Source organism: Protomyctophum parallelum (genome assembly GCF_964188405.1).
Source record: "Protomyctophum parallelum genome assembly, chromosome: 15".
Classification (NCBI taxonomy): domain Eukaryota; kingdom Metazoa; phylum Chordata; class Actinopteri; order Myctophiformes; family Myctophidae; genus Protomyctophum; species Protomyctophum parallelum.
Window position 1 is genome coordinate 22,718,589 of NC_139710.1, and position 20,731 is coordinate 22,739,319.

General features: G+C 42.0%; 1 protein-coding gene across 1 annotated transcript in view; it reads left to right on the forward strand.

The window, feature by feature from the left end:
• LOC310872451 (ADP-ribosylation factor-like protein 15) overlaps window positions 1-20,731 on the forward strand; it is a 175,650-nt gene that overhangs the window by 85,092 nt on the left and 69,827 nt on the right. Inside the window, exon 4 of the mRNA XM_083784346.1 lies at window positions 7,166-7,374. Within this exon, the coding sequence (XP_083640472.1) occupies window positions 7,166-7,374 (209 nt within the window). The remainder of the gene's footprint in view (window positions 1-7,165; window positions 7,375-20,731) is intronic.

Sequence of the window (20,731 nt, forward strand, 5' to 3'; positions counted from 1 at the left end):
AGTACATGGGAGCGGCGTGGATGTCAGACGTGGCTCCATATCATGGATCTCAGACTTCATGTAGCATCTGAAGATATAAGTATACAGTATAGTACAGTATATCTCACCAGGGCTACACACAAACTGTTCACATTAAATCAATAGGGACACAGTAACACGGTGCGAGAAATGAGGATCTAAAAAAAAAGGTTTCGTATAGCTACCACCTCGGTAACCCCTGCATTGTAATAGAATAGAAGCAGACTAGTATTATTATTATTGGGACCGAAGGTCACAGTTAACTATGGAATCGTGCATTTCCCGTCAGTGTGTGAGTTGGTTGGTTGGTCGGGGTGAGAGCATGTGACATCACGTGGTCATCAATATTAAGCCTGTATATGGAGATCCCTGATGTCGTCAATATTGGCCAGCAACTCTACATCTGACCTCAAACCCTTAGATCTCCATGGAGCTGACCTGTTCTGTTATGTCTGTCACCCAGGCAGATATGTTGATCTGACCCCCCCATTCCAAAGCGCCAGCGCTCTCCCAGCAGTCTGCTGTCACCCAGGTGGATGGATGCGTGCACACGACATCGCCCTTTAGGGTGAGGTCGCCTCTCGCCCTCAGGCGTCTTACTGGTTGTTATTATTATTATTATTGTTTCCCAAGCAGCCTCTCTGCTACGGCCACCCTAGTGAAGCTGCTGCCAGGTCTTTTATTTTATTTTTTATCCCATTATTTTTGGATTTTGTAACCCATATCTCACTTGGTGCTACTTGCCTAAACTGTCATCCTGGGCGCTACTCTCCCTCTGCCCACCTGGGGAGAAGCTCATGAAAATGCAGAGAAAAAGAAGCACATGCTTCCTTCAATGCATGTGGAGTGAGCAGGCTGCTTCTTATCACCTGACAGGGGGGAGTTTCCCCGGTGGGATATAGCATGTGGAAGGAACAAGTTATTCCAACCAGTTCCGTTTCCCTCCCATCAGGTGCCCCAGCTGACCAGGGGGAGGCAGTATAGAGAGACACCAGGCCATTGGCTTTCTGCAGCTCCTTGTGCATCGACAGTGAATCACTGAAAGGCATGCTACTGTATGCACGCATACTTTGTCATAAGAGTAAAAATGCCAGTTCTATAAAGCTCACAACATGATGCATCGGATTTCAAAGAAAGAAAAATGTTTAATAACGTTGAAATTCTTTTAACTTTTGCTCAAAACAGGTACACTAGGGTTAATGTGGTTCGGCTCACGGCATGGGCCTCCATGCACTGCAGGAGCTCCATATGCACACATATGGTTTATCCACTTGAACCCTAATGGCCCCTGTTCGGGGGGGAACATTCGTCAGAAATAGACGATTTTCAAGCTCATAACACATCGCATTTGATGGATGGATTTGACGGAACTTGTAGATCTGCTATGTCTGCCAAAGAAATGAGAGCAGACCAAGTATAGAGCCCACCCATGTTTCGGTTTCAGTTTTAAGTGGTATAAGCTTGTAAATCTGCTATTTTTGGCATGCAACTCTAAACTAATTTAAGTGTACTCCAATCTAAACTGTGAACGTTGAGATATCGGTAATCTGTGGAACTTTCTGACATTTTGCATTGAATGAAGGCAATTACTGTACGTTTGTCCAAATCGCCTTTGTTCATGTAATGGAAATTTCATGTTAATGTAACATATATTTGTGGATATTTGGCTTGATTCAATTCGTACTTCATGGTCAAAGCCAACACAACGGATGAATTAGCCCAGTGTTTCACAAACATAGGGCCCATAGGGCTCATGGGTCGACTAAATATCCAGTAAAACAAAAAACAAAAAAATATATATATATATATATATAGCTTCAAGCAGCGATAAGACGGGGCCAAGCAATAAGAAAAATCACACCTGTGTGAACTGAGCGGTGCAGGCTGCTCAACAACACTGCTGGCTGGCTGCAGTTATAGTTATATATAGTGCTCAGTGTGAATGACCCTTTTAGGCTGCTCAACAGTGCCATTTAGGTCACCCAGTGGAATTGCAGCTGTTCGTACCCCAAACATACACATACAGATATACAGACAGACGAGGCATGAGTTATGGCTGTTCAAAGTGCCTGTTATCGCTGCTTGCAGCTATATTATTTTATTTTATTTTTTACAAATGTTCAGCCAGTGTCAGCCAATCAGTAGCTACTTATGAGTTTTAGTATAGTGTGCCAGTTCCAATTTTATCTAATAGCAGAACTCCAAATCTCCACATCCTGCAGTGCAGCCATTGTGAGTTTGTAGATTGGCTATTTTCACAATTCATGAAAAAGTGCTTAATAGGCGATTAATTGATAATGTAATTTTGCAAGTTTGGGTCCCGGGAGACACACCAAATACGTTTGGGAACCTCTGGATTAGCCAATCACAGAGTACAATCCATGAATGAACCTCTGGATTAGCCAATCACATAGTACAATCCATGAATGAACCTCTGGATTAGCCAATCACAGAGTACAAACCATGAATGAATCAGTGGAAGAGAGGATGAATGAGTATCATCCTCTTTCACTGTACTGTACATTATGTACTGTATAGGTCGTTTGAGTGCACAAGGTTAAAACATATGTCATGGCGAAAGCAAGGACGAAACTTTGAAGTAAGAGGAAATGGATGAATTAAATTAATCACTAGTTGGCTCTAGTCTGATGTGCATGATTGATTGAACCACTTTCAACCTGATATCCTCTTTTTTCATATTGGCAAAACATTTATGAAATTGTCTAACAAAAACAAAGCATATATTTTTTTAAATGGGGCTTAAGTGGTTAATTAACAATAAGTAGCAGTATGCAGTAGAGAAGACGTTTGGAAATCCTCCTCTTATAGGCCAATAGGTGGCAGACGCTGCCAGTGAGATCCACTAGAACATGACTGACATTCCGTCTGATTTCCAGGCAAAGATGAGAGAAACTTCCCAGGCAATCTCTCAAGTGCCACTTTGTCTGATAACTTTCCACTCCAATGGGAGGTGTGAGGACTGTGAGTGGGGGGGGGGGGGGGGGGGGAGAGAGGGAGAGGAAGGAAGGAAAGGAGAGGGGTAAATGTCATGGAAGCATTGTGTGATGTTTAGACACTTGGCAGCCTCACACTTCATCGCTGCTTGGCAATTACCTTTTTTTGAGAAACGACGAAAAACATGAAGGCAAATAAAGCAACCACAGTTGCCACGGAAGAGGACAATACTGGAAAAAACTGACATTCAGTAGTTTTTCTCATACAGTATAGACATACAGTACCCTTTGTAGTACATGTAGTACAAGGAATAAAATAAAATAAAAACGCTTACGTTAAATGAGTAAGCGTTACATTTTTTGGTGTTTGGGTGATAATTTGTGTCAAGATTCTGTACATTGTATACTGACTGACTGACTGACCGACCTTTTATTGATCCCAAGAAACACAGGGCAGATACAGAAAAAAAGGAGATAACATGCATGCTCAGCAGGTAGCACCATTATTCTGGGACTAGGAAAGAAGTACCAGACACATGGTTACTACAGTATGAAATATCAATACAATATACGATATCTATCTACAAGTACATCATGAGCTTGACTTTGGAAAGAAATTGGGCCACATTTTCACATAGAAAAAAACATTCATACAAGCATGAAGTAGGCAAAGTGGTAGTTCAGAAATAGGTGAACAGCAGGGGAAAGATACATTTAGTTTTTGTAGATAGGATAGTGAAGAGACCGGAAGCTGAGGGCAGAGAGGGGAAAACGCTGTGGTCATGTGGTCAGTTAACCTGTGCATCCCTATTCCCTAGTAGATACCATGCATGTTAAATTTAGTATCAGAATTATTTACACAGGGGGCACGGCCTCACAGCTTGAAGGTCCTGGTTTCGATTCCTGCTGGGGACGCTTGTGGGCGCACAGGCGTGTTCTCTCCTCCGTGTCACCAGTGCCCATACCCGAGGCGGAGTTGACGAAAGGGCCTTTCTGTGTGGAGTTTGCATGTTCTCCCTGTGTCTCCTAGGGTAGGTACCCTCACAAAAAACATGCAGTAATCCTGGTCTCTAAACTACCTCCCCCTGGCCAGCCGGGGCGCCTGATGGAGGGGAAATGAACTGTTCGGAATAACGTGTTCCTTCCACGCCCTAGGTCCGGGGAAACTCTCCCCTGTCAGGTGAAAAGAAGCAGCTTGGACTCCTCAGGCATGAAGTCAGTCTGCTGCCCCCCCCCCCCCCCCCCCCAGGTTGGTAGAGGAAGTGTAGCACCCAGGATTAAATTAGATATTTGACACTGGGTGAAAAACAACTTAAACAAGTACACTGCTGAAGTAAGAGTATGTAGCAGGGATAGTGTTGCTTCACTGTCACGGCAGTTATATTTGTAACACATTTGCCTTTGATATGGAATCTATTCCGAACTCAATAAAATACAATAATGGGTAAATGCTGTGGTTAACCGCTTAGCAGTTCAAGAGAGGTCTCTTCTACACACGGAAGTTTTCCAAATCCAGACTCTGGCATGTCCTTAGAATTCCAGTCCATTCGGGGACTAGCAGAGGAAAGATGTCTCTGGTTGTGTTTAGTCCAGCGGAGTATGAAGAAGTTTAGAACATATTATGCACAAGATTTAAGGGATAAACATCTGAGGTTGGAGTTTAAGGGGCATTTTGTGGAAAAGTCAATACAATTCAAGTAAGATTTGTGTTTAGTTTTTAGTGTGTATAGTTGGCCTCTCCTTCTGCACCATACTCCTTGCTGTTTCGCGCATGCGCACTGCCGTTCACTTCCTTGTTTACGGTGCAGAAAGAATGCCTCGTATCTCCTAATCTTGGGAGCTCTCCATGGTTTCAACCAGATGGTCATACTTCTGTCTTCATTCCTGACTTCAACAAGCCTCTCGTTTGGAATATTAACACTTCTAGAAAGACTTGTGACATCGTTAGGTAATGACGCTTTCAGAGTAAAAGCTGCCATATCTGCCCGGCACCCCGAGCTCATTGTGTTAAGGGAAATTTGCCATTGCAGTGGCAAATCAAGATTACTGGCCACACCATTGTAATCACTGGCCCAATATCAAGAATGACCCACGTAATAGAGAAACACATCTGGGCCTATTCCATAATCCATATCATGGGTAAATCAGTAAATGGAGAGCCATATATAAAAATAAAAATAAATTGCATGAGGATGAAATATCTGCTATGAGTATTATTATTTTCACAATGCACTTGCTGCTTGTCTGTCAAACTTTCTCTCCCTTCTCCTGTCGTCAGCTACTCCCTATGACTCTCCCTCAAATATTCAGTTTGATTTATTTTCTTAGTAACCTGTTTTTTCTTTTTCTTTTTTGCTCTGCATTTGGCTGTTACCGGTGCTTATAAATACATTTGACCACATTTGAATCGATGAATTAAGTAACACAGCGTTTTGCCGCTGCAATACTGTCTACATGTCTCACATTAGAGAGAGCAAGTGAACTGCAGGTGCACTCTGCTGAGCTGACAGCAGGGGGGCTGGACAATATCACTCACCAAGTGATATTGTAGCGGTAATTAGCAAGACAATTTCACAATAATAATTACAAAATGTAAGGCGTTCGTGCGCGCGCTATGTAGCGTAGTAGTGGCATTGTCAAAACAAACATATTACTCACAACTGGAATAAACACGAGGGCTCGTCACGAGATGGATAGATACTTTATTGATCCTGAAGGAAACTTCTGACAATAAATTCCAGTAGTGATGAGGACTATGGCCATGCCTCTTAAAGGGACGTTTGTTGAACCAGAGGTGCATCTCTCAGACATCTGGTTTCATTTTATTCAGTTTAGTGACGGAACCAGAGGACTAAGCTGGAGAACGTGACTTCTCATGACAGTTCTCAGAGATGTTTCATAATTGGAATGACATTTTATTTGTATTTATTTGTATTTTATTTTATCCCAGTCTGCTTTTTAGTTGTCTTTCATAAAGAGCCTCTCTTCCATCCCCCAGGCCTTGCCAGTGAAAGCGAAACGGCATTGATGGGGGGGTGGGGGTGTCAAGAGGGACAGGAATGACTCACTTTGTGAGCATGTAGGTCTCTTCCTCAAATTACTTACACTAACAAATAAAGTTGTGGCTCACTGAACCTTGGTGAGCGGATGTGCTTGCCCCAAATTACCTCACAGAAAAAGGAACCATATGTTGTTCACTATAAATCGAACGGGGGGGAGGGGACGGTATTTGTATCCCACATTCACTGTGGGGAATTGAAAATAATCCCGGACTGTGCTTGAATAATTCAAAGGGTTACTGTTCCTACTTTGAAGATATACAAGGTCTTTTGTGTTGTAACGGTGGCTTGGGGAGCTGCTGAGATGTTTGGCGTGCAAAGTGGCAGTTGAAGCTTCACACTGTAAAAATCCAGTGGTTTTTTGGTTTGACTGAAAACAAAGGGAAACTCTGTTGTTTTGTTTATATACCTTGTGAATTGGTTGAATTGCGAATGATCATATGATACTTATGTGCCACAATTGTTTTTCAATCCAGAATTTCCACTTGGAGGGGTGACCCTGTGGCTCACCTAGAGCGTATACTGTAGTAATTATTATAATAAGTAAAACACGCGAACGCAGGAGGCGAACACAATAATAAAAAATAATTGAGAAGCAACTATTATACAATAAAAGTAAAACCCTGAGTTATTTTCGGGTACAATTAAATTGAGGATTGTGATTGTGATTTACGATGTAATGAATACCAGTTCATTCATGGTGGATGAAGTGGAAATACCTTAGTCTAGTCCAGTGGTTCCCAAAGTGGGGTCTGGGGACCCCCAGGGGTCCTTGGGGGACTATATGAGAGTGTACAAACACATGTGTACACTCTCAGAGTTAAATTAATGTTGATTTTACAATATCAATTGGGGGTCCCAGAGATAGAATTGCCATTAAATGGTCCGTAGCCTAATTCATGTCAAACTATAGGGATCCTTGAAATTAAAACGGCTGAGAATCACTGCTAGAGCCGTAAGAATCTTCTCTTATGGGGGTCCCTGGCATCTTTTCACATGGGGGTCCGCCGGCTAATTGGTGTCAATGTGGTGGTTCTTGATGTAAAAAAGTTTGGGAACCACTGGTCTAGACACTATTAACAGAGAGAGAAGTGTTATCTTTTTTTTACCTCCACTTGCCTCGTCTTGCTGCAGGAGCCGACAACATCAAGAAGTACTGGAGCCGTTACTACCAGGGGTCGCAGGGTGTGGTCTTCGTCCTGGACAGCGCGTCTTCAGATGAAGACCTTGAGGCCGCGCGCAACGAGCTCCACTCGGCCCTGCAGCACCCGCAGCTGTGCACGCTGCCCTTCCTCATCCTGGCCAATCACCAGGACAAGCCTGCTGCGCGGACGCCAAACCAGGTAGTTAGAAGCAGTACGCTTGAGTCTTCCAAGTCAGTGTTGTCGCCATGTCCAAGCGACGTTGGGCTTTACTTTTCTGTGAAGTTGCTCGTAAATATTGGTATGGTTGCAGTTCTTTTAGGGCTTGTTTCTAAAGTGTACGTTGCTTATTTGGGCTTTCTTCCTAATTGTTGTTTAATTATTATTATTTTTGTTTACCCAGGGTAGGGTAGCTGAGCACAAGTGCTTATTTTCAGCAATAGAACACACAGACTGTGTGTGTGTGTGTGTGTGTGTGTGTGTGTGTGCGTGTGTGTGTGCGTGTGTGGTTGCTGTTCCTTTTACTTTACAAAATTATAAGGTATGAAAAAAGGGCAAAGTTTGTGTGACTTTGATGGAAAAGCGTCGCCACAGAGAAATCACATCCAGTATTGAAACCCACTGGATGATCACTCGTATAGTTACCTTGAGTTGTAGTCATTGCCGGTCGGTTTGAATAATTAATCCAACCACCTGATCATAATGTCATATTATGGTTATTGTTTAAACTTTAAGGAGAGCTCGGCAGTCGGTCAGTGTGCTGCCCAGACAGCCGAGTGAGAGGCTGAGAGCAGCTCCGCTCTGCAGTTAATTGATCTGACCCAGATTCGGCAAACAGACTGGCATGATGTAATTCGTTATGTGGTAGCTGCACCTGTGTAGTATAGTAGCCTATAAACATGTGAAAAGGCTGTCATATACTCATATATTTTCTCATGTCATATTATATTATTTGTTTTCGCAGTGGATGCGACACTTGGAGCTTGTAGATCATGGTCGTTTATACGGATGAGGGCGGTTATTTGGACGAGGCGTTTATTACGCAAAATGGTTTCAGACCCTGGGCTGTTATTAGGTAGTGGGCGGCTATTTGACTGGAAATATACTCATCTTCTTGTCAGTTGGCAGTGGCACCCACACAGTGATTCACCCAGTAGCAGCCTAGCAGGTATGTTCATGCTGAAGACTGAAACGTCATAATATATAGACGACTAAAGGTGATGATGATGATTCTCTCTCTCTCTTTCTCTGTCTGTCTCCTCGAGCTCTGGTCTGATGTCACGCACACAATCTCCCTCCCCCTCTCTCCTTTCCCCGCCTCTGCCTGATCGCGCTCTGGTATGACTTCACAAACTGTAGCCTTACAACGGTGATCTCCATATATGGGTGTTTGTGCATGTTAGGGCATAATCATTAATCAAGGACTCGTACAACATTAAAATACCACACACCACCATATCTAGTGCAAAAGAGGGGAAGAACACCACCTCAAACCCTTCGACCACTACCCTGTCTGCCCTCTGCAAGGACTCTGTTAAGGAGTGTGATTGACAGAGGGACAAAGGAATGCTTGTACCTATTATACTTGCATGCATGGACGTACCTCCTACCTGATGGCATTAGCCGATATATAGTACATGGGAGGGGTCAGACACAATTTTCTAAACCTGTCTGGTGGCCTGCTCAAAGATGACCATCCGGGTGATCAGAGGTGTAGACATACCCATGATCTTTCCTGCCATTTTTGGCTAATCTAAGTATCTCAGATTTTAATTTTACAGTTAGGTTCCAAACCAACTGGTGATACCATACATTAGAATTGACTCTATACTAGCCCTATAGAAGATCAGCATTATGTTTCTACCTACACCAAAAAGTCTGAGCCTACGGAGAAAATGAAGGCGCTGGTGTACTTTTGCACACATACTTGTCACATGGGAGTGCCAGCTCATATGCGCTTCATTGCACCAAATGCGTCTTTGAACTGTACCTAAGCGATCTGATAGTAAAATATTCAATCAAATTGCATGTTTCACTTTCAATCAATCTGTATCTGTGTATCTGTAGGATACAGAGGAGGACATCTGTAGGACTGCAGCCTATCAGAGATGACTTTGGATGTAAAAAAAACTTTAGTTAAACTTGCAGAGTGACAGATTACTTGGGTTACATCTTCTGATAGTGCTGACATGACATAATCCCATCTAGTGTTTCATTAGCGCGACGGAACGTGACAGAATAGGCTACAGCTGAGCTGAGCTTGTTGTGCTGCTGACAGGCAGCGCTGCATGAACACAGACACACACACGTTGAGGTCAAGGTGGTAAAGATACCAAGAAGGAGTGGACAGTGATGTCACTGTTATGCAACATGGAAAGGTCCGACTTTTTTTTCCTCTTCTTCTTCCCCCTTCATGGGCCCCTTTGGGGCGCTGGGCCTCGGTGCATTGCACTGGTTGCCCCGTCGATATTGTCGCCACTGAAGTGACCTGTTTGATATCATGACATGTATGGTGATCGTTGTGTGGTCACCTATAGACCTGGGATCCACTGCAATCTCCTCGGTTTTCCTTACATTAACTTGTAAGTGATGTTCATCACACCAGGTTTACAAACCTGTCCACTCCAGTTGTATATGGCTACTGGTGTTGCCTTCACTTGTGAGTAGACTAAGGATAACATTGTCGTCAGTAAAACTTGACTACACACTGATTGGGCTGTGAGCTGACAGTCATTTGTGTATAGGGTAAACAAAAGGGAGGAACTAACTGTCCCATATGTCATAAGCCAGAGAGAGAGGAGTATTGTAATTGCTAGTTACCGATAGTAATATAGATGCCATAAGATGGACAGATTGTTGCCTGAATTGGCTAGTTCTGCTCCATAGCCTGTAGGGATGATTGCTTGGTGATTATTTTCCACTTGAACCCTGGCGTCTTATTGGTCTACGGGATCAACGTTTGGCGAACACATTAAGCTCACAACAGTTGATTAGTCTCGCGTTGCCAGACTGTTGCCTCTTGCAATTTCAAATGCTCCTGTCATACAGGGAATGGAAGCTCTGATCATGAGTAAGCAATAAAGCGGAAGTGAAGCCTCCTCCGCACTTCGGTTTCGTCTTTACAGTCGCGCAAATGTATCCTTACCAGTAAGACGCCCTGAGGGGAGAAGAAGAAGCGACCTCGCCCCCAAAAGGATGAGTGTACACGGTTTGATGAGGTCAGATCAATATATGGAGATCTCTAAGGGTGGCAGCGGGGGCAGTGTCTTTAGTGTACAGGGTTTGATGAGGTCAGATGAATGTGGAATTAATTCTGTATTGGCCATATATGGAGTGGGTCACGAGGCGTGACGCACGGACAGGCTGACTGACAGGTTTTGCAGGTTTTCATAGTAAACTGCAGCCTACAGTCACAATAACATCCAGTGAACACATAAGCTCACAACAATTGATCAAGTCTTCCCCACATTCTTTCCACAACAGGCTGTCTCTTAAGTCATTGACTCAACAGGACAAAGCCATATTATATACAGTATAGTATGTGTAACACAAGTTGTTTGGTACTTGAAATGTATGCCTTCTAGTCCTACAGCCTGATTTCTTCCATCTTGGCTCCCTCTTCATGATGAGTTCATCTGGTTTGACAAGGTTAGGGTTCGACTTGAGAGGAACTCGAAGGGCATGTGCTCCCAAGATGTTCTCTGCTCCACTGCCAGTAAATGGTACACAGAATAGCTAGGGTTTCGGCTCTAGAACACAGAATCCAGACCCTTTTTGGTCAGGTGTTTTGGAATACATAGAATGATCAGCAGCAGGCTGGTCCGCAGCTGAATTTTGACATAATCGTTTTGCATAACTAGGATCAGGTTTTATGAATCTCATGTCATTCAAACATAGGATGTGTCCGAGTCTAGACCAAGACCGTATTGAGACCGACACCAGATTTATTTTCTTTCTTATAGGTATACAGAAAACAATCTTGATCTGAAACACTGCAATTCTATTTTACCGACTTTGGAAAAGCTCAAAATTAGGTAAACTATTATACATATTTATACAATTATTTCAATGCAGTGACTCGTGACTTGAGTGGACTCGGTGGGGGAAGAGTCCGAGACAGAGTCAAGACCGAGTAAATGAAAATGTGGACTCGAGACCAAGACCGGTCCTGAGTACTGCAACACTAGTCAGAGGCATGACATGCACTGTTGACTTTGCATTGCAAACGTTATTCTAGGTATATGCTGTGTAAATAGCTGAGGTTAATGAGCAGTAGTGGTCTAAATGAATTGCCCTGTATAATCCAGATTGACAAGAATGTTTTTTTCCCTACATAATTAACACATTCCTTTGGCCAATTGAATTAATCTGACCCATCGCCCATTGGTCCAGCAAGGGCTGAATCCAATTCTTGCGACCGACTATCGGTCGTTACGCACGGTCGCCCGGTCTTTTATAGGTCGGTCGGTCGCTATGTGTGTCGGTCGCTCAGTTTTCAGGTCGGTCGGTCGCTATGTGTGTCGGTCGCTCAGTTTTCAGGTCGGTCGGTCACTATGTGTGTCGGTCGCTCAGTTTTCAGGTCGGTCGGTCACTATGTGTGTCGGTCGCTCAGTTTTCAGGTCGGTCGGTCACTATGTGTGTCGGTCGCTCAGTTTTTAGGTCGGCCGGTCAGTATGTGCGTCGGTCGGTCAGTTTTTAGGTCGGCCGGTCGGTGATTAGGTCTGTCTTCATATTCTTTTTTTTCTGCTCTCGTTGGACTTATCTTTATAAGTCCAGTGGAACACTTCTTTGTAACGTATGGCTGCCGTAGTGTCGCGGTCTATTCTGTCGCCTCTCAATTTTTTTTGGCTGGGGACGTTGGTTCGAATCCCGCTCGCGGCAGACAAAAATTATTATATTTTAGACAGACAGACAGACAGACAGACAGACAGACAGACAGCCTGCCTGCCTGCCTGCCTGCCTGCCTATCAAATAATGTATTCATTCCATACGGCTATTTTTTTTAATATAATAATTTCTGTCTGCCGCGCGCGTGATTCGAACCAACGTCCCCAGCCAAAAAAATTGAGAGGTGACAGAGCATAGACCGCGACACTACGGAAGCCATACGTTACAAAGAAGTGTTCCACTGGACTTATAAAGACAATAGCACCCAGCTGCAGTCTCGCAGACGGGCCGTGCTCCGTGAGGGGACCGTGCTCCGTGAGGGCGGTGATCCGTGAGGGGAGGGACCGGAAGTGCTTTTTTTTCCGGCTTGCACGTGCACAAGCGCACATGCACGCACGCACGCGCAACATAATGCGCGTGCACGACACGCACTTGCTGGTGCGCGCTTAAATGCCGGGTGTATATAGTACCAGCTGTGCTTAATCATAATTACGTGCTCGGTTTGGAAAAGTTTGATGTAGTTTGTTGTAGGTAATAGTTTAATTGAAAGCTTATTAGTTGGTGGTATAAGTGTGCATATTTGAAGAAATGCAAATCTAACAATAATAAAATGATATGCAATAATAGGCTAGGCCTATATGGTCGAATATGACATAATGATATCAAGGTATTTAAGTAATGTAATAAGTTGCTATAACCCCGTACCCCTGTCCCACACACACCATGTCCAGACCATAGACCACAGACACAGGACCATATGAATTTAATTTACTATGAAAACCTGCATTTCCCGTCAGTCAGTCAGTAAGTGTGTCATGTCACGCCTCGTGTCATGCCTCCATATATGGTCACGCCTCGTGACACGTCACACCACCATATATGGCCGTTTCCATATATGATATAAGATCCCGACACTGACCTCATCAAACCCTGGATAGCCATACATGGAAAAGACTGGATCATCACCTAGATCTCCATATATGGAGCTGAGGCGGCCAGCAACTCTACATCTGACCTCATAATGTAATAATCAGCTCATAATGTAATTAAAAGACGAGCACATAACTTAATAGATTTTTCTATAATGTAATAATGTGTTACATTAAGAACCTCCACATAGGCGACTCATACTGTAATAAAACCATAGACTGTAAAAAATATGGACAAAGCGTTCCCCGGGTCTAACATGAACGTAAAATGAAGCCTGTAATAATATGCTAATTCCTGATGTAAGTCGCCATCTTTGGTACCAGCTGGCCATTGGCTGGCTCCGTTTTGTATACCAGCTGGTCATTGGCTGCCCAGACAACGAGGCGGGACTTCCCCCCTTCTTCTCCGTTGGTTTTTATTTTGACTCGAGTGGGAGGGGAATCCCGATCATAGACTGTAATGGTAGCCACGCCCCTCAGAACATACGCGATGTTTTTTTTTCTTTATGGTCATTTTTTTAATTAATGGGACCATAATTTTCCAAAAAGAATATTATGACATTAGAAATGAGACTTTAAACTAGTGACTGGAAGAAGAAAGTATTCATGACCATGTTTATTAAGGTAATACAGTCTAGGTGAAGTTGGGCCAAAATACATGGGCCTCTATGGAGCTATGGGGATTTTTGGGTCCGGTCCAGCGCCACAACAGGCCATTATATGAACTACCGATTTCAAATGAGGCTTCACGAAATATCTGGCTGACTGCCCCCCTGAATAAAACTTCATAATGCAATAATGTCTTTATAATATATGAGCTGATTATTACATTATGAGTTTTTATTACATTTTAGTCATATTGACCATGATATTGACATGACACTGACCATGACACTGACATGATACTGACCATGACACTGACATGATACTGACCATGATACTGACATGATACTGACCATGATACTGACATGACACTGACATGATACTGACCATGATACTGACCATGACACTGACATGATACTGACCATGACACTGACATGACACTGACATGATATTGACCATGATACTGACATGACACTGACATGACACTGACCATGACACTGACATGATACTGACCGTGATACTGACATGACACTGACCATGACACTGACATGATACTGACCATGACACTGACATGACACTGACATGATACTGACCATGACACTGACATGACACTGACATGATACTGACCATGACACTGACATGACACTGACCATGACACTGACATGATACTGACCATGATACTGACATGACACTGACATGATACTGACCATGATACTGACCATGACACTGACATGATATTGACCATGATATTGACCATGATACTGAAATGACACTGACCATGACACTGACATGATACTGACCATGACACTGACATGACACTGACATGATACTGACCATGACACTGACATGACACTGACATGATACTGACCATGATACTGACATGACACTGACCATGACACTGACATGATACTGACCATGACACTGACATGATACTGACCATGACACTGACATGATACTGACCATGATACTGACATGACACTGACCATGACACTGACATGATACTGACCATGACACTGACATGACACAGCATATTTCTGCTGGCATGTGACTTTCTTTCTGCTGGCATGTGACTTTCTTTCTGGGACATACTGTATAGGCCTATCATCTTCAGAAATAATCAAATATAATTCAGAGTTAAATTAATAATTCAATTGAGTAATTCATGCTATTACATTCGATAATATTCAAGCAGGATATAACCATTAAAAAAAAAATATATATATATATATATAAATAATAATATTAATATAAATATAAATAAATAAATAAATAAATAAATAAATAAATAAATATATAAATATATAAATATATAAATAAATAAATAAATAAATAAATAAATAAATAAATAAATAAATAAATAAATAAATAAATAAAATAATAAATAAATATAAATAATAATATTTATATTAATATAGATAATAAATACATAAATAAATAAATAATAATAAATAAATAGTTGTAAACCATTTGTACTATAACCATAAATAAATAAAAATAATAAATAAATAATAATAATAAATAATAAATAAATAATAATAATAATAATTATATTAATATAAATAATAATAAATAAATAGTTGTAAACCATGTGTACTATAATCAATAAACCATAAATAAAATAAAAATAAAAAAGATAATAATAATAAATAAATAAAATAATAAATAAATATAAATAATAATATTTATATTAATATAAATAATAATAATAAAAAAATAAATAATAATAATAATAATAAATAAATATAAATAATAATGTTTATATTAATATAAATAATAATAAATAAAAAAAATAAAAAATAAAAAAAGTTGTGAAAGTGATCTGTCGGAATGGTGGGACCTTTTCTGCCGCGGGTCCCTGTCGGAATGGTGGGATGTTTACAAATATGGAGCATACCACCATTCCGACAATTAGAAGTCAATGTCGGAGTGGCAGCATGTCGGAATGGAGACTATACAGTAGGGCTTATCACACCTGCTAAAAGCACTCATTTGGAAACTGATGCATGATGCTGACCATGATACTGATATAAGAATGTGTTGTTGCGACTGTAGGCCACTGTTTACTATGAAAACCTGCATTTCCCGTCAGTCAGTAAGTGTGTCATGTCACGCCTCCATATATGGTCACGCCTCATGACATCACGCCTCGTGACACGTCACGCCACCATATATGTCCGTCTCCATATATGATATAAGATCACGACACTGACCTCATCAAACCCTGGATAGCCATACATGGAAAAGACTGGATCATCACCTAGATCTCCATATATGGAGCTGAGCCAGCCAGCAACTCTACATCTGACCTCAAACCCTTAGATCTCCATATATGGAGCTGACCTGTTCTGACATTCCATATGTTGATCCTTCCCCACCCGTCCTTCCTCTTCGATGTTTCCCTTTTGACTGATACCTGTCAATTCAAACTCTAGACGGGCCCGCCCCAAAGTTATTAGTGAAGTTCTCAGGCCCAAAAATGAAGGCCCGGCCCTACCTGGGCCCTCATCAAACCCTGTACACTCAAGACACTGCCCCCACTGCCCCTTAGATCTCCATATATGGAGCTGACCTGTTCTGACATTCCATATGTTGATCTGACCTCATCAAACCCTGTACACTCAAGACACGCTCCATGGCCAGTACAGAATTAATTCCATATGTTGATCTGACCCCCCCATTCCAAAGCACCAGCGCTCGCCCAGCAGTCTGCCGTCACCCAGGCAGATGTGTGCACGTGACCTCACTTCTCGCCCTCAGGGCGTCTTACTGGTATAGTCTGATTGGCAAGATGGTCTACTGTTATTTATCTTTCTATTCCCACAATATAGTCTACAGAAAAATATGGCATATATTTTGGACATCATTGATCATGACTAATAAATTTTTAAGTTTGACAGCCCTAATACTATATATTATTATTAGTGTGGTTGCCCAAATATAATAATTCACACATATATATATATATATATATATATATATATATATATATATATATATATTAAGGTGGAGAAATCATGGACCAAAGTTAAGTTTACGTTTAGCAATGTTGCTCATTCCACGGACGCGTGGTCCTGACAAGCTGTACCCCGTTGTAAAGGTGACTAATCAACGATTAAAATGATATAAAACACAATACCAATTGGTATTATTAAAGTGCACTTCCGGTCCCTCCCCTCACGGATCACCGCCCTCACGGAGCACGGTCCCCTCACGGAGCACGGCCCGTCTGCGAGACTGCAGCTGGGTGCTATTGTCTTTATAAGTCCAGTGGAACACTTCTTTGTAACGTATGGCTTCCGTAGTGTCGTGGTCTATGCTGTTGCCTCTCAATTTCTTTTGGCTGGGGACGTTGGTTCGAATCACGCGCGCGGCAGACAGAAATTATTATATTTAAAAAAATAGCCGTATGGAATGAATACATTATTTGATAGGCAGGCAGACAGGCAGGCAGTCTGTCTGTCTGTCTGTCTGTCTGTCTGTCTAAAATATAATAATTTTTGTCTGCCGCGAGCGGGATTCGAACCAACGTCCCCAGCCAAAAGAAATTGAGAGGCGACAGAATAGACCGCGACACTACGGCAGCCATACGTTACAAAGAAGTGTTCCACTGGACTTATAAAGATAAGTCCAATGAGAGTAGAAAAAAAATAATATGAAGACAGACCTAATCACCGACCGGCCGACCTAAAAACTGACCGACCGACGCACATACTGACCGGCCGACCTAAAAACTGGGCGACCGACACACATAGTGACCGACCGACCTGAAAACTGAGCGACCGACACACATAGTGACCGGCCGACCTAAAAACTGAGCGACCGACACACATACTGACCGGCCGACCCATCAAACCGGCCGGCCGACGTGAAATACGTCGGTCGCTAAAATTGCATTCGGACCGACCGGCCGACCTATAAAAGACCGGGCGACGCTGCGTAACGACAGACCGTCGGTCGCAAGAATTGGATTCAGCCCTCCCTCCATTGGTGGGGATCTACGCCAATTGGTCTTTTATAGTGGTTTTGATCGATCAAGTCGTAATGCTACTCACGTTAGCATTGGGTTGCTAGGCTGATGTTGTCAACGCCGTGGCGCGCCATCTTGGATTGCCCACTCTCTCTGTTTCTTTCAATTCCTTGTCCCAGATGGCATTTCTGGTCAAAACAAGGTTTATTCCAAGACCCATAATAACCAACGCTGTGATCCTCGTCATCATGGCTGCTCTCATCGCAGCACCGGAAGTGATGGCTCTTCAAAATAAGGGTTGAACGGGGAACATCCCTGGCAATACGAGGTGAATTAATTAATGAATCCTGGCGGTGATTGTTAAAGGATCATTCTTAGCTGTGCGCTGGTGTCGTGCAAAACATGTATATACTTTAGGGCTGAAGTGGCTAATATATGTTTTGTAATAATAATCAATCTACAAAGTAACTAGTCAATTTTCTAATAATAGTAGTGGAGTTAAAGTACAATATTTGCCTTTGAAATGTAGTGGAGTAGAAGTAAAAGTATTGGAAAATGCTCAAGTAAAGTACAAATACCTCAAAATGTTACTTAAGTACAGTACTTAAGTACATGTAAATGTGCCTAGTTACTTTCCACCACTACTTAATGGCGATGATGATTAAATGCATATGACATAATGTTTCAAAAGTAGTGTTTGTCATGTTTGGACAGTTTTTTTTTAATATAAGTAAAATAATTTGGAAGTAATGCTGTGTGGTTGTGTGCCCTGTAGTATTGCGCAAGCAAAGTGTTGAGATTGAGAAGCGCAGGCGCATCGTGCTTATACTATTATTTGCGTGCGCTCATGCACATGTGCTTACATAATGTGGAGTGACGTCTTTGCAAAGAAATGAAGTAACTCAACAGAGTCACAACATGCACGCACGCACGCACGCACACACACACACACACACACACACACACACACACACACACACACACACACACACACACTCACTCTCACACGCAAGATGCTAATATAATTATCTGTTTTTGTAGCTTGTAGCGTAAGCCAACCACACATGCTTGGCATTGCGTGTAGCATAAAGTGATGTTCGTTTTATTTTACTGTATTTGCAACACAGTGCTTCTTCTGTCCGCTTGGCATCTAGCTGTCCCTGGCAGGAAGTGATGTCTGTTCTGCTCGTGCCATACTCAGTGTTGGAACTAACGCCCTTACATTAAGTTACTTTACATAAGGAAACTACTTTTTGCTGTAACTTGTAACGTAACTCTTTACATTTTCCGCCATTATAGTTACTGTGTTTTCAGTGGGTGAGTTAGTAGTTACCCACGTTACGTAATGTAATCCAAAAGAACTGCCTCCTTCTTTTGCCGGTGCGGAGTCTGTCATGTAAACTGACATGGTGCGCTGAGTTTGCTCCCAGAGTGAAACACATTCCACATGAGAGAGAGAAAGTGGCTTCCACAGGGCATAACGTCATGATTGGTCAACATAGGGTAATACACGGTAATTACTTTAGGCCTGTCTGTGCATGGGCAGGGCATCAGTATTATATATATTATATATACTGGATATTGTCTGTGATTTTGGATATTGTACTATTGGCATAAGTGTTCTATTCCTGTTTTTTAGAGTAGAGCTTAAAACAAACCACAACTGGACCAGTGGATTAGGGAATATATTTTCCTTGAAAACAATGTGTCTGAATTGGAAAATCTTATATGTATATATATTTATATATATTTTTTAAAACCTTTATTTTAAGCTAATTACTTTTTTAAAGTAACTTGAACAACACTGGCCATACTGTGTGTGCACGATAATATACGTGGCTGCGGTAATTGTGCCTAGCCCTAACACTAGCCCACCTGGAAGCCTACCTTTAACCTGTTTCTATCCTGAATTGTTTTCATCTTTTCTCTCCTGTTTCTCTACCTCCGTCTACCCTGTCTCGAAAACTACGAAATTATGGAAAACATGCAAAAAACATAATAGATTTTCACCTGTAAACTTGTGATGTGACAATACAAGTTGATTCTGACTCTGAAGGACATATTCCATGACTGCTGGCATTACTCTGCTTTTGGTGAGCAATTTGGAGTCGTGCACCCAGAAAGTTAGTTGTATTGTATTGTTTACAGACATGCTCGCATCTGCTCGTATAGTGTGTCTACATTCTCTCTCTTGAAACGCATTCAAATAATTACCTGCAACATGCGCAAGTGATAATGCATAATTTAATAACAAACAGTTTGAAAGTGATTTCCAAAGTCCATGTTTGTACAACATCAGATCGCTTCTTTGTCCACAAATCACACACGTGTATCTGAAAGTGACACAAACACACCCGGCACGGGTGGAGCCTGTGCAGTAGCTCCCTATGCATATACATTTTGTTTTTAATAAAATTAAAATAAAAACAATTATGACACTAAGCCGGTCAATGCAAGGTTTGGAGGCACACTCGTTAACAATTTTAAGTATAGGTTTTTAGCAGGAAACAATACGACTCCTGAGAGTCTCCTGACCCAGCATCTGCCCCTTGAGGCGGCCATCACACAGAACTCCCACTGGCACAGATTTAAGATCGTTTTAAGATGTAGCTCTTCCGAAACACCACCCTGGACAAATAAAGGGTCAGGATCATAAAGCAAAGGATGTGCTAAATTTCCTCATGGACACATAAGGCTAGTGTCCCCCGTACAGATTTTATTTCTATATTTGAGAATGAGATGAAGCAAGGAGCCCACTACATAGTATATACTGTAAACACTTTTACAGTATATGATTTCATATATAGTTTCATGGAAATGAACACATTTGATGCTAAGGACGGGTATACTCGTCCAAGTAAATAAATACGCGTGGTGCTCTAGATGAGTATACTCGTCTTAAGGTGTTTAATATCGATATTTCCATTTTTTCAAGCACTCCGGTTGCTAGGCACGGTTGCTAGGGTCTCACTTGCACTGGAGTTGTGCACGCAATTCCTATTCAGCTTCTGTATTAGCCACGGCCTTTCCCAGCTCTTTTCAATGAAACTACGGTACTTTTGGCGTTTTCTGGAGCAAGGATGGTCTTCGCCTTACCTCGCTAGCATTGGCACTATTGCTATTACATCCTAAATGGCGCCAAACCGGACGCGCATTATAGTGGAATTGCTTC